This window comes from Netta rufina, assembly GCF_964035555.1.
Source record: "Netta rufina genome assembly, chromosome: 5".
NCBI classification, from domain to species: domain Eukaryota; kingdom Metazoa; phylum Chordata; class Aves; order Anseriformes; family Anatidae; genus Netta; species Netta rufina.
This window is the reverse complement of record NC_140128.1, coordinates 30,457,449-30,475,000: the sequence shown is the minus strand read 5'-3', so window position 1 is coordinate 30,475,000 and position 17,552 is coordinate 30,457,449. Positions and strand designations below refer to the sequence as shown.

Genomic DNA, 17,552 nt, shown 5'->3' with positions numbered 1-17,552 from the left:
GTATCAGAGAGGTTAAATCCTAACTTGACATTCTGGAATTAATTCTTAATAAAGGGACTTTATGATGTGTTTTGCTACCTGTAAGCATTTGAATCACATATGTTTGCTAGTGAGAATATCGATATAAAGTATGTTCCTGTCCAGCTCTGAGTTGATTATCTGATGTAACATCTGGAGTTTGTGGTGGGATGGGGGTTGGTTAGGTTTCTATTTTGTGACCAGATGCTAGTTGTAGCGTGCATTATTAACTAAGCCAATGCAAACTCTTCTGCAACTGGTGCTGTAGGTACTAATCATTGTGCATGTGATATAAAATGGCCTAAATGACCATAAATCACAGGGTATTTTCCCAAATTAAGAAGAAAGGCATGCCAGGAATTGGTGACTATGCTAACCAAGCTGGCCTCTTGATTGACCAAGGGTAGTAAAGCAAATGGGAAGAGCTTGTAAGTGTCAGACTGCAAACCCTCCACTGGGAACAGGGGCCCCTCAGCCTTATAAACAAGTTCTGTAGAAAGGAGTGGCAGCACAGAGTATGCTGTGAGCAGCTTCTGCTCTGCCTTCTGAGAGGGTTAAAATAGGCTCTGCAGAGAAATGCTAAAGCCAGATGCATCAGAGGAGCTATAACTGCAAGGAATTCACAGCTCAATTCCCTTCTGAGGAAAGGGGAGTTGGCTGTTGATGGGATACAAGAAAGATTTGTTTGAATGTATACTCAGGGAAGAAACTGTGTTGGGTGTTTGCTGGGATGTATCTTAACTCCCCTTGCAACAATTATCATAGCATGAATACATTCTATATGAAAAGATGTTACACTGTTCCCACAAGTGTTCCCACAAGGAGAGTTTTCCTGCTATAATTTTGTCTTCTGTATTGATTAATAGGTTAAAAAAAAAAGGCAAGGAGATAACAGCACAAAAATTAAGTGTGATGAACAAAAGGGAGCTGCTGAGGAGAAGAGGCAGTTTAAACAGTGTATTGCTTAGGCATGAAAGTTGTGAAAAGACAGGAAACGTGAGGGTGGAGCCTTGCAGGACCCTTTGTGGTACTTCTGAGTAATTCCCTCTTACCCAAATTCACTTGAAAAAATGAAAGGAAAGGGGAGAGCAGGGCATTGGAAATATTCCCCTCCCTTCCTCCCAGGGAACAAAACCTCAAAAGTTTAAAACTACAGGATGCTCAGGTTTGCATATCACTCCTGAAGGGGAATCTCCCTGTGCTAGACTTGTACTGCAGAGCATGTAGGATGCTTGAACACAGTTCCTTTCTGGAGGAAGCCAAGAGACTCACTCACAGAGTGTGCTCAGTGAGCTCAGGCTGAGCAGGGATGCAGAGGGATGCGTTGGCTGCACCACCACAACCTTGATGAGCTAAAAGCTTTGGGTGAAGATTACTAACTTCTGCTGAGAAAGAAAGGCAAGCCAGAAACCTTTGCAGCATGCCTAGAACGGTAGTGCAAATTTCTCTCTGAGGGCAGGGACAGGCTTGCTTTGCCTGCTGTTGCAGAACATCCATCACTGCCTTTGGGCAATGGCAGTACAGTTGCTCTTCAGCATACTTACGGTTACCACTATCCCCAGCCTGTGCCTGGATGCAGGTCTTCTCTCCCCTGTTTCTGCTGCGTGATGCCTTCCTGGCCCCCTTTTAGCACCCAGTTGGCCCTAAACCCACGAGGGTTTGAGAGAACAGTACAGATGCAGAACAACAAGACAGTAATCAGCAGTCACCTTTTATTTACAAGATGTCTGACGTATATACAGCAAAAATTGCCAAACCTACAGGAGGTTCTGAAGTTCATGGGTAAAGCAGATGCAGCAGCACATAGTGACTCAACAACATAGAATCATTAAGGTTGGAAAAGACCTTCATGATCATCTGGTCCAACCGTCACCCACTAAAACAGGTCCCTGGTGATCAGTGTAAATATTCTGAATTCATGTATAGGCTGGCAGCTTTGTAGGCCAGTTCTGAGAAGAGTATCAATTGTGTCAGTTATAGGAGAAGTGGTAGAGATCCTGTCTGACAGCCATGAGCAAGCCAGGGACTCCTCGTCTACCCCCCAGTCTTGAAGAAAACACCACGCTGGGGATAGCATCTTTGGAGGAGGGGTGGGGAGAAGGGATGGTTCTAAGCAGATGGGCATCTTGGAGGCTCCAAATTCTGGTGTAGCAGTCCTGACCAACTGAAAAGGAAAGACACCAGCAGTCAGCATCATACAAGAAGTACTTTATGTGGCTCTGCAAGACTATCATCAAAGAAGCAGAAGGTGATCTACAGAGAACAAAGCGTAACCATTTCTATACATCCTGTGGGCAAAGTGCTTATCAATACTTTACAGAACAAGATATACATGTAAAACACTGACTACTGCAAAAGTGGCAAGAATATGTATTTCTTATTAGGTTATAAGAGGTATAATAAATCAGTATTTAGAATGCTTTCCTCATTATCAGGCAAAAAAAAAACAGCTTGTCAAATTAAGAATTATTCTCATTATTCCATCACTCATTGAAAAACCCAAGGACAGCAGACACTACATGTACAAGAACTTCAAGAAGTCTAGCTATATTATAAGGATTTAGGAATTTTGCTTCATTTATTGTTACCTTTCCTTTTAGGAAAAAAATCTCAAGATGTAGCCAAGAGTATTCAAAATAACCCTGAGTGACAGAAAATTTACAGGGAGTTCAGCGTATGTGCCAGCGCTTCAGTCCATCACCACACTATGCCCTGTAGCATCAAAGAAGCCTAATTGTGGTCTTTGGTCTCTATATAGAGATATTACTTCAAGTCTCCTGTTAACACATTGCTTCCCTGACCTTCAAAATCCATTATTTTCTGCTCTACTCCTGGGCCACGCTGTGGAAAGGATAATGGAACTTCCTGAACATAGTGGATAAAGCACTTAAGAGCTACGCAGGAGTGATTACAGTAGGTGTGCATCCATTTTTGTAGTTGATTACAGTACATCTAAAGCAAAAGTTCTGCTGAATTTTGAAGAAGTAACAGCTATCCAGCTTGCAACAGCTGTAGCTAAGAAATAGCCTTCAAGCATAAGAAAATCACTGCACTTACAAGTAGAAGGGAAGAAGTCAACCCACCTGCTGTAAGAAGTCCTTCCTCCTCATTTACATGCAAAGGGAGAATAGCATATTCGTTGTGATGACCTTGGTACTGTTTCACACACTTCACTGTTCTCAGGTCCCAGAGTTTTATCTGAAAGTTGAAGTATTTTTTCACAAGAGGATACATTAACAAAGCAGAGATCACGTGCTGGTTGGTAAATAAGTGGACCTAGTAGTGAGGAGCAAAGACAGCCCAGTAGGGAAATACCACCCAGTTCTGTGCCACTCTCCAAAGAACAGCCACCCGCCCTCAGGTCTGGAGTAAGCGTCTGTCATTGCCCAGATACCTAAAGGAACTAACTGTGTATCCCACAGCAGCAGAACCCTACCTTCCCAGCCATATCTGCTGCCATCAGGTAGTGTTCAGCCTCGAGAAGCCGAATAGACGTAACTGCCGAGTCATGGAAGAGGCGGATTGCTTTCCAGCTCTGGCCCTTGCGGTTGCGCTGACGCACATCGATGCTGAAAATCTCACCTGAACGGCAGCCATTGTACAGCATCGGGGTCTGGAAGAATCCAAAAGAAAGAGGTGCACTGCATAGCATCTGAAAAGGCTTCCTTACACAGGAAGTACCAACATCAAGCTTTTGGGTTCACTGGTGTAGCTCTCAAATTATTTTATTAACACAAGCATTAGGAACCAGAATTTTTATTACACAGTGTGGTATTTTTGAGCCAACTCATTAGTTCCATTCAAACCTCAATTATTTACCTCAGTTGTAAAAGGTCAGCTAGGTTAGCAGGAACTTAGGCTAACATAACAGCAGAACAGGAACTGGAATTCTCATGTTCTGATTTGACCCCTCTCACTAAATCTTTGTGAACGAGTCAATTAGAATTCTATGGCTGTTTTTTTCTCTTGATGGAGACAATACATTGAGTGTTAATGAAATTAGGTCATTTTGAAAAAAACAACCTACAATACATTATTACTCTGCTCTTTGTACTTCCATAATTTCCTTTTCACCTCTGAATATTTAACAAATACCTTCCACACCATAGATTTTGAGATCAGTTAATTTTTTCATTGCTATTCCACTGTGTGCCAGCATCAGACAGCTACGGAATGATAACTGTCATCATAACCCTTATCAACAAGATGATGAGTCCCATCACACACAGTACCCACTAATGACAATGCTCTGAAACAAATGAAGGTTCTTTCTACCTGAGTAGCAAACTGTTGTGCCAAGACATCACTACTGGTTCCAAATGTCTGTCGATGCCCTGTCACTACATTGGTCACGAGAACTCGTCGTGTCAGGCCTAAGGGAGACAGATTATGTTCATTTAGTTGTAATTTGAGCTGCAGGTGGGAGATTAAAGCAAGAAGTCTTTCCTGCTGAGATAAAAGTGGTTGCTAGCCTTGCAGATCACCTGTGCTGAAGCAGTTGTCTGCTTGTGGATTCAGGCACCAAGCACAGGACCAGGCAGTAGATATCTTGAAGCTGCACAACATTCCAGGTCGATCTCCTAGGAGAAATAAATACCACATGAAGCATCCATAAAATGTAAGGACAGGATGATAACTCAGGAAGATTCTCTGGACTTCCATGCTTCTTTCAACATTGTAATTAGAAGCAGAGACAATGATAGCCAGTTAATACTCCTGTGCTACTCAAGAGACATGAAACAAAAGCAGGACTTCACCGTTGTAAGCTGAAGACTTACAGCCTACACATATACACGACTGTGAAATTTACTCATTAGTCAGAGGTCTGACCATGATAGTAAAGATCAGAGAAGAGGAAAGTAACACGTGCTTTACAGCACTAAGTAAGCCATTTTTTAAAGACAAGTGGGCTGGAACACAAAACATTTTCTTTAGAAGCTGTAGTTCAGCCAAAGCCTAACTTAGAAGTTCTATAAATAATGAAGATGGAAGAATTAAAAAAAAAAAAAAAATATGGAGGGAAAAAAAAACACTTAAATTAATACTGTCTCTTCCCTGCTTCTCTGGGCCTGTGTTTTTAAAACAGTTTTCAGTGAAGTAACAGCACTCTAGGTTTGATTCTTACTCATGTAGCTCCTGTACAAGGCCTACCAACCCATGTACTTTAACCGCACAGTTTTCACTTTATGGGATGTCTGCCGCAATCATACAGATGTCAGGCAGCACAGGTGACATGTCTAAAACCATGCTGCAGATGGAAGTTTTACTTTTGTTTTGAAGGTACCAGCCTGACTGCTGTCTCCAAGAACACAGAAAAAAAAATATAGATAATACAGCTACAGCCATCAGATTTATGATAAAGAATTTTCTAAATCAATCATGCTTACACAAAGCTAAGCACGATGTCTAGTACAAGGAGCCATGGGCTGAGACATTTACCAGCCTTCCACCTATGATTAATCCACTAAGCACAGGGAGTACCTACGGTGATAAAATATCCTGCAATGATTCTAGGGAGTCTATAAGGAAATCTGAGTACTTCTTGTGTGCTGTTTCTGAATGTTAATTAAAAGGCCAAGCTACTCATATGAATAATCTCAGATGTTTACTTTACAAGCAGGACGTTCTCCTGCCAAAGTGCAACATCAGCAGAAACTAAAAATAAACTAGTGCTTTGAATACTGCTTGCTAATTAATTCTTAAGGTAAGTTCTTTCATCTGTTCGTTTCTTATACTGGAATTCTTCAGGACTTCCTAGATTCATTTCTTTTTTTTGTACAAGAATACAACTACTGAAATTTGGACATCTGTCGTGGTTCCGCTCGAGTGGGTAGCCGAGCTCCACCACAGCCGCTCTCTCACTCCCCCTCCTCAAAGAGGAATGGGGAGAAAATATGTGAAAAGGGCTCAAGGATTGAGATAAGGACGAGAAAATCACGCAATAATTATTGTAACGGGCAAAACAGACTCGGCATAAGGAGATAGTAAGATTTATTGCCTACAACTAACAAGCGAGAGAAGTGAGAAAACAAAGGAAAAAAAAAAAAAAACAAAAGCACCTTCCCCCCATCCACCCTCTTCCACCTCCTCCCCCCGAGCGGCGCAGGGGAACGGGGAATGGGGGTTATGGTCAGTCTACAGCACTTCTTCTCTGCCGCTCCTTCTCGGTCACTCTCGTCCCCTGTGCTGTGGGGTCCCACCCACGGGATGCAGTCCTTGATGAACTGATCCGGCGTGGGCTTCCCACAGGCAGCAGCTCTTCCAGAACTGCTCCAGATATGGGTCCGTACCACGGGGTCCATCCCTCAGGAGAAAACTGCTCCAACCTGGCTCCCCTACGGGCAGCAGCTCCTGCCAGATCACCTGCTCCTGCGTGGGCTCCTCTCCACGGGCTACAGGTCCGGCCCAGAATCTGCTCCGGCAGGGGTCTTCCACAGGCGGCAGCCTCCATCGGTGCAGGGCCACCTGCTCCACCGTGGTCTCCTCCACGGGCTGCAGCGTGGAACCCTGCTCCACCGTGGTACTCCATGGGCTGCAGGGGGACATCCTGCTTCACCATGGTCCTCACCACAGGCCGCAGGGGACTTCTGCTCCGGCGCCTGGAGCACCTCTCCCCCTCCTTCTACACTGACCTTGGCGCAAGGCTGTTCCTCGCTCCTCTCACTCTCCCGGCTGCTGTGTGGCGCAGCGTTTTTTCCCTGTCTTAAATATGCTCTCACAGAGGCGAAAAACAACATCGCTTATTGGCTCGGATCTGGAAAACAATGGGGCCCTTCCCAAACATGGGGCAGCTTCTAGATCTTTCTCACAGAAACCACCCCTATGGCTCCCTGCTACCAAAACCTTGCCACGTAAACCCACTACATTCCACCCCTCGCCTCTGTTAAAAGCATATTTAAGACTACTCACAACATACTCTTACTTTACAATTATCACAACAACCTTCACAAACTTCACTTACATCAAAAAGAAAAAGAATTCACCACACCAAAATGAACATAACATCATCACAGCACCGACAAGGTGGACATTTTACACACACACCACCCCTCGTCCCTTCACCACACTAACATATCACAGTTACTGCTTTCTTAAATTCTTCACAACTTGTACATTCCTAACAATCATCCTGCACATATTTTTGCCCGTTACTTCTACTAACTATCATCCTTATCTCAAATTCCTTGAGCCCCACGTTGGGCGCCAAAAAAGACTGTCGTGGTTCCGCTCGAGTGGGTAGCCGAGCTCCACCACAGCCGCTCTCTCACTCCCCCTCCTCAAAGAGGAATGGGGAGAAAATATGTGAAAAGGGCTCAAGGATTGAGATAAGGACGAGAAAATCACGCAATAATTATTGTAACGGGCAAAACAGACTCGGCATAAGGAGATAGTAAGATTTATTGCCTACAACTAACAAGCGAGAGAAGTGAGAAAACAAAGGAAAAAAAAAAAAAAACAAAAGCACCTTCCCCCCATCCACCCTCTTCCACCTCCTCCCCCCGAGCGGCGCAGGGGAACGGGGAATGGGGGTTATGGTCAGTCTACAGCACTTCTTCTCTGCCGCTCCTTCTCGGTCACTCTCGTCCCCTGTGCTGTGGGGTCCCACCCACGGGATGCAGTCCTTGATGAACTGATCCGGCGTGGGCTTCCCACAGGCAGCAGCTCTTCCAGAACTGCTCCAGATATGGGTCCGTACCACGGGGTCCATCCCTCAGGAGAAAACTGCTCCAACCTGGCTCCCCTACGGGCAGCAGCTCCTGCCAGATCACCTGCTCCTGCGTGGGCTCCTCTCCACGGGCTACAGGTCCGGCCCAGAATCTGCTCCGGCAGGGGTCTTCCACAGGCGGCAGCCTCCATCGGTGCAGGGCCACCTGCTCCACCGTGGTCTCCTCCACGGGCTGCAGCGTGGAACCCTGCTCCACCGTGGTACTCCATGGGCTGCAGGGGGACATCCTGCTTCACCATGGTCCTCACCACAGGCCGCAGGGGACTTCTGCTCCGGCGCCTGGAGCACCTCTCCCCCTCCTTCTACACTGACCTTGGCGCAAGGCTGTTCCTCGCTCCTCTCACTCTCCCGGCTGCTGTGTGGCGCAGCGTTTTTTCCCTGTCTTAAATATGCTCTCACAGAGGCGAAAAACAACATCGCTTATTGGCTCGGATCTGGAAAACAATGGGGCCCTTCCCAAACATGGGGCAGCTTCTAGATCTTTCTCACAGAAACCACCCCTATGGCTCCCTGCTACCAAAACCTTGCCACGTAAACCCACTACAACATCTTTCCCTTGTACTCTTTGCATTACCATAACTACTCTCCAAAATTGGAAAAAAACAAAACCAAAAACAAACATCTTACCTGGGTTAGTGCTGCTGAACAATGATGCTGGAAGCAAACTGGCACAGCCTGGAGTTTCTGCAATTCCCATGAGGCACAGCTTGCTGGAGCGAGTTAAGGAAAACAAAGATTTCTTCCTAGAATGGAACAGGCTGCCTAATATTTATAGCTGGGAAAAGTAAGATGCTCTGACACAGTTGTAGTTCATAATGCTCCCCGTTCAGTAACATCTTCCAAGAACTTTGTTGTGCCTTACGCTTCACAATTAAGTCTTGACGCTTCCTTTCTTTCATAGGGTGAGCTAGAAAGAACACGACTGTGTATATGTAAATAGACCATACATGCTGATGACACTGCATTGATATAGAATTGTTTTGATGGAGATGAGCTGGAGAAAGGGTTACATACACTGAGGAGGCAAGAGTCAATTTAGAGTGCGTTGAAATAATTCCCCAACATTATAGTGGGTATAAATAGATTTTGAAACTGCTTTTCAAGTTTAGTGTGGTAAATCTGTGTCATAGAGAAAAACATTGAATAACCAAGCAATCTCCAACTCCTAACCATCTCTAAGCAAGACTGATGAAATCCTGCCACCTTCTGGATCAGTTCTGAATTGCATAACTATCATAACTATTACATAACTATCAGTATCCCTTCCTCTTTTAATAGCCACTTTTAATGCCACTTCGATAGACCTTCTGTTGCTTGTCATCTCCCACTTTAAAATTCCATTCTGTTCCTCTCTTTTGTGACTTTGTGTCATCCATTTGTACTTCCTCTACTACACATCAACTTTTCTTTTCTTTTGAGATAAAGCTGCAGGACACGCTCTGGCACTGAGCTCTGCTGCTTTCAATAAGTTGCTGCCCTTCTCCTCCCCTCCAGTCAACATGGCAATGGTTTACAACAGACACCAAACAACCCCCTTTCAAAGAGCTCCACTTTTTTAAAAAGAAAGTTAGTTGCCTTGACTCTCTCTTTTGTTGTTTTATTACACTGGTACAGAACTCCATACATCTGTAACAGCATGATACATCTGTTTCACTAGCCCCAACAGCTTCCAATTTAATTAATTTTGGACAACTTTCCCAGTCTTCTAGAAAACAACATTTCTGGGGCAACTACGTGAGATGTCTTCTGAAAATGTTCTGTTCTGTGCAGCACAATGCAGAATAGTCAAAGCAGCACTGACATTTTGCTTTTGTAAAAGGATATAAAACATGAGAGTCTGGATGTGTCAGTGATGCCCAGCACACAGAATTCACCTTCAGACACAAGAAGACAGTGTTTGTGTAGACCTCGTACACAATTCACGAAAGGGCATTTCCATGCAAAGATGGCATGAAACTACGCACTGGGCACACTTCCTTAGCTCATGCAATAGCGTGGTAGCAGCACACGAGCAGTTTATCCCTATTCTCCTCTTAGGTGTACAGAAGAGAGGGCAGCACTGGGAAGTCTGTCCAAATATGGACAGACTAAGGCACCAAGCACATCCTATTATTTAAGGGATCATCCTTACTAGAATCTGAGCATGAAGAGGTTACACAAATCTGTTTTAAATATTCTTCATGTATACAGATAAACACATTTTCCCAAAGTTATTTTAAAGAAACATACAAATCTTACTTTCTCAACATAGTGTTTTCAGCTATGGCTGAGTGAAACCCTGAAGCGCTATCCTTGGAAGGTGATACGTCTACATGGTCTTCTGTTCCGATGGCAGCATAGCATTCCTGATAAATAATGCTAGTCCTCAGGACTATCCGAGGCAAGTTTACTGCAATTCTGTGACATCACGCTGCTAGATTCTTCCTTTCTCTCCTACTAGCCCCTTCCCCTCATGCATTTCCCCACGTGCCTACCAAGCAACAGCGTTTTGAGAATGCAGCAATTGAAGGAAGCAGGAACAGAACACAGTACTTTGCGGTTGGTGAAGTAGAGGTTGTCATACATCTCTACAGTGAGAGACTCCTTCCCCAAACCACTGAGGTTGATGATTCCATATTTACACCCTCCGTGCTCTACGTCGTTCACGGTGAATATCCGCTCACAAGCAACATCTGCCTGTAAAATAAAAGCATCGTTGCACTCAGTGGAAACTTGCTGGAAAAAATGGCTTGAAGCAGCTGCATTAGATCTAAAATGGAGAAACATTAATTAGTCACTTTAACACCATCAACTTTCCATTCATCCTTAAAACAGTGGTCAACACCTTTTTTTAATGCAGGCATAGAAAAATTATCATTAAAAAAGAAAATGATTCAGTCCTTAAACAATAATAAAAACTCTTTCCCATTATATCAGATACTTCCTCTAGTTGTTACTAGTAAGCACAGACTGGTATCAGTAGAGGACTCAAAGAACAAAATAGTAATTAAATCTTATCAAAATGAATGTGGAATTCTCCTATCCTGCTTAAGTGTAGGAGATTCTCCTCCTGCTGGATCACATCACAGCAAAAAGGATGCTGCTGTATTTCAACTTTTATAACACTAAGTTTCCAACCCCGTTCTGGCTCCAGCTACCGAGGCAGTGCTCTGTTTGCAAGGCTAGAAGCTGGTCCTGGAGAGCTTCCTACATGGGCTATGGCAGTTATTTGCTCCAGAGACCTTTTCTGCACACACATGCCATCAAAAACAGTAGAAACTGCCTTCAGAGTATGAGAGGTAAAATTGTTACAGGTGTTTACATAGACTCCCTACACTACAGGCTTTGATATTTCCCAAGTTCTTCTCTTCAATTTTCCTCTTCTTTCCCTTCAGAAAAACACCATACTAATCGCCCACAAAATTCCTGTTTATTTCCAACAGGAAATATTGATCAGCTCCCCAGATCACTTACATATCCAACCTTTTTATAAATTTTCCTCCTTAAGGAAGGACACTCTCTTCCTACCTGCTTAAAAACTACTGAGCTCAGATTTTGAGAACTAACCCAACAGGAATAATGCACCTTTTAAAGCAAAATTTGACATATCGGATTTGATTTCAAGATCCTCAATTTTCACTGAAGACAGACTTTCTGTATCTTAAAAGTTTAACAGTTGTCATAACATACCACAATTATTTTAAAATTGTTGGTTCCAGCAACTGAGGAATCGGGACTGTGAATTTCTATCTTCCTCCTCTGCATGCAGTTCACTTTTAGTTCATGGACCATCCTGTAAAAGCAGGCGGGGCGGGAGGAGAGAAGGAATTCAGGTGAGCCTAGGTTTAAGAATTGTTGATAAGACAGTCAGAACTGCTTCTCAGTTGCAGAAGATAAAATGCCTGAAAACTAGCATGCTACAATTTCACTTACATAATCTGTTTATTGAATTTCGTCCCATCGTTTTGAACCCCAGAACATCTCAAGTAGCAGGAACAACAACATAGCAAGCCACTAACTTCCTTTCTACACTGTTATTGAACTTGAGCATAGAGATTCTAATGGTGGGGAAGACATCCACATCAGCTGAAGAGCACTGATCCAAAGAAAAGCTGAACTGTGTTCATAGAGCACAATGTGGTAAAACAGCATGTATTGGAGGAAAAAAAAAAAAAGTGAAGGTTTAAACTCCAGTTATCTGAGATTGGGACATACCTTCCTCATCTCAATTCTCACCACTTCAGAAATTATAGAAGAATATAACTCTCTTGTTATTATAAATAACATTACTCTGTCCTAAGTGGAAGGGTGAGGGATGCAAAAAAAAAACAAAAAACAAAAAACAACAACTGACAGGAATGGTTGTACGAGTAGCAGAACTTGATATTGCAAACGGAAGACAATTCAGATTATTGTACCTGCAATAACTTGTGGAGCTGAGCAAACCTAGTTGCCTTTTCTGTAACAGCATGGATGAATTTAGTCCAGGCCTTGTTGTTTTCTGGAAGAGAATAAAATGAAAGTGTTCTCAGTTATCTTCTTGTTTATGATTCAACTGTGGCCATTGGTCTTTGATATTTGGGATATTCGGGTAACTTCTTCCTCGAGCCTATGTATAATAATATTTTCAAGTCTATAAAATGCATTTCAGCAACATTTCCCTGGTCTACTATAGAAAGTACACAAGAAAGAGAAGTATTCTTGTGAATTTCAAGTGCTTCTATAAATACAAAAACTGGGAAAAAAATCTCTTGTTTTTGCTTAACACAATCAATGGTACTAGCTTGAGGTGTGAAGTCACCTTGTGTTTTTACTCTGACACCTTAAATCTTATTACATAGCAAAGCTCTATCACCACAAGACTGCTGTTAACATGCAGTCTTATTGCTGCACTAAGTTTCTTTTCCATTCATCACTTTTTAAAATTGCATGTGAACACTTTATAAATACTAGGGAGAGCAAAGGATAGAGAACTTTGCAGTGTTAGGGATTAAGAAATCTCTTTGATAATGCTCTGTCAAAGTATTGAAGAGTCAGAACATTCATATCCAGGAGGCTGATTCAGATGTCTGATTCTATAGCCAGATTTTGAGAAGAAATGTATCTTCACAGTTCCCATTAACAATTACATGGCCAGCAGCTGTATAGGAGCTATGAAAACTAAACTTCTCATGGAAACAGCTTAAGAGAAACCCTTCACCACCACCATCCTCCCACCAAACAACAGCCCTTTCATAATGAAGATGGAAGAGCTGAATTGCTGCTTGAACAAATAACTTTATTACCTGAGGAGAAATATACCACGCTCCTCTCCCAAACAACAGCATATTTAAGGTGAGCTTCAGACACTGATTTGCTAAGTTATAAGACTTGGCTTTCAAGCAATTAAAACCACTCTTGCTAGGTATTTTACCCAGGTTTCAGATGTGTACTATTGCTATCAACTCTGCTGTAACACTTTATGTCTGGAAAGCCTGCATACTTTCCATTATAAACTTGAAAGTATAAAGATAAGACTAAACTTGATGTCACCTGTACAAAGAAAATTCTTTGTTACAACACTGTTTCCCCAAAACATCGTTAGTATTATTTCCTCAGGGTCTAGGTACACAGTCTAAATATTTATTAAACATATGGAAAGCCTACAACTGAGATCCCACTTTGCCAGTTCACAGCAGGGATCTGAAACCTGGCATCCAATGTCCTGACTCAACTGTAATTGTTAGACAATTTGTTATTCTGAGAGTTCCTGTCTCTTTACAGTGTTTTTTTTTGTTTTTGTTTGAAAGTGACTTCCTTTCATTCCTGTGTGGAACAACCAAACAGAAGACTTCAAGAAATATAAATTCTCAGCAAAAAGAATTTTTTGCTTCTTCAGACAGCTTATGGGACTGTACTACAGTCAAAAAATCTAAGGATTTTAGCTCATCATCTGTCTTCAGACAGAACACAACAAAGGATAATTGCAATCTATTTCAGAACGTACCTTGTTTTGTTTTTCTTCCTCTTCTAAGAGTCTCAGTCTTTTACTCTCCATTGCTTTGTGCTGAATACTCTCCTTGGTGAGTGGGTTGCAGTTATTATGTCCAGGCAGTAGGCGAAAATAGCGTTTTTTTTCTGGGTCATAGTAAAATCCTGGCAGTTCTGTAAAGGTAGCAAAAATAAACAAAATCAGATGCATAACCAGATTTATTTGTTACTCTTTGACATCCCACATCTTCGTGGAAACGTCAACCTCACAAGGCTCAAAGTTATTGCTCCTAGTTGGTCCCAAGCATGATAGGCAGACCAGGAATAGAAGACAGCCACTTAAGAGAAAAAAAGGATTTTATTCAGAAGAGGTGAACATTAACATCTTTGGGGGTTTTTATTTAAACCTTTATCTACTACTACAACCTGCATTTGAAGTAACCTCTTTTTGCTGCTGCTTATAATTCAGCTCCTTGTCAGTATGTCTTAGGTTTCAGCTTGGCGATAAACGACCAAGATTTATTCAACTTGAAAAAATGTAAAGTTAGTTGGTAAGAGCACACTGCGTGTAGTATACAGAATCTGTTTATGCAGCAATAAATGTTTTGAACGATATATATTATTTCCTAACAGGCTCACAAACTCTTAAGCACAAGAGTGATACACACACAAAAAAAAAAAAATCACTTTATGCTCTGGCTTTGTCTGTTGCTAAGAGGTTGCAGAGTCAGTGGTGTTTCAGGACTCTCCTGCTGTGGAGCTATGCATGTTCCCACAGGCCTAGCTTTTCCTAGGGATGTTTAATGAGTCAGAAAACCAGAATGCAAACGGAACATCATCTTTTATAGCATTGCTACTGCATCAAGTCTGGTTTTGCCAGTTGACTCCCTAATAACAAATGCACAGATGATTTAGCCAGACAGTATTTCTTACAGATTATAAATACACTGAAGGCATAGAGATGAATTTGTATTTTTCCAAAGTGGTGGATAGTTGTGTCTTTTAGAAGACTGAATAATTTGATCTACATTACTTTTTTATATGCTGTCCTTTTATTTTTATTGAAAGATATATAACATTTTCAGCACAGATAAGAAAAAAGTTCATATTCTTCCCGAACCAAGATTTCTGGAGAGAAAAACAAAATTCTATTATTGTCAGTTTATAATAGCTTGGCTAAGCAGACGAGTTTTCATACAAAAGATGGAGTTCTGGGCCTGAAAGTTTTGTTCCTGCTCTCCAGATTTTCACTAACTACATCTTTTTAGATCACCTTTTCAGATACTAATTTTCTCTACAAACTTTATTGTTTATATCCATCCCTTAACACCATACTATTAATACAGCACATAATAACACCACATTTTTTTTTCATAAGATCAGTGTACAGACACTGATTTTCTTGCCTGGTACTACAGAGTTCTGCGTCAAACTGGATGAAGAAGGATTTCCATTGCTGCTGGGGTCTGCATTCACTGAGGTTTGTGGTTCCTCCTGTTCAGACCTAAAAAAAATAATAGTATTGCCTTCAAGACAGGCCCACAATTGCCCTACACATCTTTTCTGCAAAGCCTCTTTAAAGCAGCTTGTTAGTCACATTAATAGAGTGCAATTTTGCAGGTCTGTGATAAGCACACTGTGTGTATCACTGTATGCCAACCTATGAAAAAGGAACAGTACAAACATTCAGCTTTAAAACCTCTCAAGAACACAAGAGATAACAGTATCTTAAAGTCTTAATTACTTGCTAAAACATTAGAGGTGGTTGCTGCTTCTGTATGTGTAGTTAACTCTGCAGCAAAAGATTAGTTCTGGGCATGTTACCATACCCTCTATTTCAAAGAAAAGCACGTCCTTGAAAGTCGGATAATGCTTTAGAGCATAAAGTGAAAGAAATGGCATGGATAAAAAAATGACATCAGATCAGAAGTATTTTGCTATTGTCTTCATGAAAGGAAGCTCATGGAGGAGCTTCAGAAGCATGCAAACCAAGGAAAAATTTCAGGAAAACTCTAGGAAAGAAAAAATTTGTAATCAGTGTCACAGTGAAGTAGGTAACTGCAGCTTTCTTCTTTGAGAAGCCATTTAAACAGGCACAGTCAGTACTGAGGGGTGAAATTCCACTGGGATGTTTTCTGAATCACCCCTACGATTCTCACTTTTTGAGACAGGTCATCTTAAAAGTGTTAGGCCAAAATGTTTTTCATGAGTCATAATTTACTAAAACAAAATAACAAGGAAATTCTGGTTTTAATACCAGCTCTGTTGCTGCTCAGTTACACAAGTTTGCAATTTTTAAAGAATGTAACTGATATATTGGGTGGGGAACCACTGAATTCTAGCACTTAGGTCTAAAGCTTGTTAGTGAAATACTTTATTCCGTATTTGTGAGTTAGGGGTCCATTTGCATTTCTAACGTTTTACACAACTAGAATTAATGGGGCAGCTCTTACATGCGTGCATATCTTTCCCTGAAAATCCTTTTTACAAGAAATGCTTGCAGTATTAAAGGCCTGGCCTGCTTTACTCCTGTAAGAGACCGATGTCAGAACACGGCAAAGGAGAGCCATACACATAGTCCTAACGCAGGTAAGCAGAGGTTCTAAAGTTTAAAACGTCTTTTTCTGAAAGCGTCAGCTCTCAAGGCAACACAACTCCTAAGACCTCGTCCCAGTTTCCTGACCTGTGTGCGGCATTATCACCCCAATACTTCCCGTGTTTTTAAACTTCCAGGGAGATTTACGGATCGTTTTTACACCGGCAGTCCCTGAGGCGCGAGCTGGATGGCAGGTAAGCGCTTACAAACGCTCCTCTCCTCACTGAGCCATCTCTGCGTGCTGCTGACGGGCTGTGGAGGAGATGAGACCCCCCGCAGCCCCCTCCCAGCGGGGGTGCATTTGCAGGTCAGCAGGCCCGGAGGGGCCCCCCCCAGCTCCCGCACAGCCCCCGCACAGCCCCCGGCCCGGCCCCCCCACCCCCGCGCCCCCACTCGCCTGTCGGGGCGGTGTCCGGGCCGCCTGCGCCCACGGGGCCGCTGCCTGTGCCCGCGGCCGCTCCAGCCCCGCTTCTCCTCGCCTCTCCAGCGGCCTCCCCGCATGGCTGCCTGCGGAGACAACGAACACACGCGCGTGGGGGTGCCCGCCGTGCCAGCGCGCCTCCGCACCGGGGCTTTCGGCGGGGGGAGCCCCAGCGGGGCGGGGCGGGGCGGGGCGGGGCGCCTCGCCCCGGGGCCGGGGCCGGGGCCGGGGCCGCTGCCGGCCCGGAGCCGCACGCCCTGACGCGGGGCCGCAGCCCCCCCCCCGCCGTCCCTTGCCGCTTCCACACAGACGCCCCGCCCACCCCGGTGAACGCTCGCTGATTGGCTCTCAGCGGGTCCTGCCGCCTGACAGGCAGCTCCCTCGGCAAATAGGAGGACAGCGCTCCGCCTGCCTCGCTGCCTGCATCTCGAGGAGGGGCGGGAGGGAAATGGCGGCCGGCGGGAGGCCCTGAGGGGGCTCTGAGGGGGCTTCCCTCAGTTCTGGGGGGCTTGGCTCTGGGGGGACGTCCCAGCTGGAACGGTTGCACTTTACTTTTACATAGCAAGCTTGCTATGGTGCTTGGCGTGAGAGTGACTTTGGGGAGGTAATCAAGGAGTAATGACTTCAGACTAAACACGGGCAGGCTGAGGCTAGGCTCTGTGAGGAAATTCTTCACTCAGAGGGCAATGAGGTGCTGGAGCGGGCTGCCCAGAGCTGTGGGTGCCCCATCCCTGGAGGTGCTCAAGGCCAGGCTGGATGGGGCTTTGGGCAGCCTGATGTGGTGGGAGGTGTCCCTGCCCATGGCAGGAGCATTGGGTTTTATTCATCTTTAAGGCCCATTC

At 43.7% G+C, this 17,552-nt stretch overlaps 1 protein-coding gene across 1 annotated transcript; it reads right to left on the bottom strand.

The window, feature by feature from the left end:
* Positions 1-1,716: 1,716 nt before the first annotated feature.
* Positions 1,717-17,002, bottom strand: DCAF4 (DDB1 and CUL4 associated factor 4). Its single transcript, XM_084287190.1, has 13 exons — positions 16,687-17,002; positions 15,100-15,197; positions 13,710-13,867; positions 12,142-12,224; positions 11,414-11,516; positions 10,277-10,420; positions 9,569-9,618; positions 8,372-8,451; positions 4,503-4,598; positions 4,294-4,391; positions 3,455-3,631; positions 3,102-3,216; positions 1,717-2,182 (listed from the first exon to the last, which is right to left on the bottom strand). Exons 1-13 carry the CDS (start codon positions 16,788-16,790, stop codon positions 1,989-1,991), a joined length of 1,500 nt encoding a protein of 499 aa, XP_084143316.1. The 5' UTR covers positions 16,791-17,002; the 3' UTR covers positions 1,717-1,988.
* Between the last annotated feature and the right edge of the window lie 550 nt (positions 17,003-17,552).

Bases quoted from the DNA above. Each gene is read 5' to 3' on its own strand.
- DCAF4 (XM_084287190.1), bottom strand. From the start codon at position 16,790: ATGCGGGGAGGCCGCTGGAGAGGCGAGGAGAAGCGGGGCTGGAGCGGC. The intron at 15,198-16,686 runs GCGAGTGGGGGC...TATTTTTTTTAG, and splicing joins CCCGGACACCGCCCCGACAG to GTCTGAACAGGAGGAACCAC. The intron at 9,619-10,276 runs GTACTGTGTTCT...TTGTGTCTGAAG, and splicing joins TCTACTTCACCAACCGCAAA to GTGAATTCTGTGTGCTGGGC.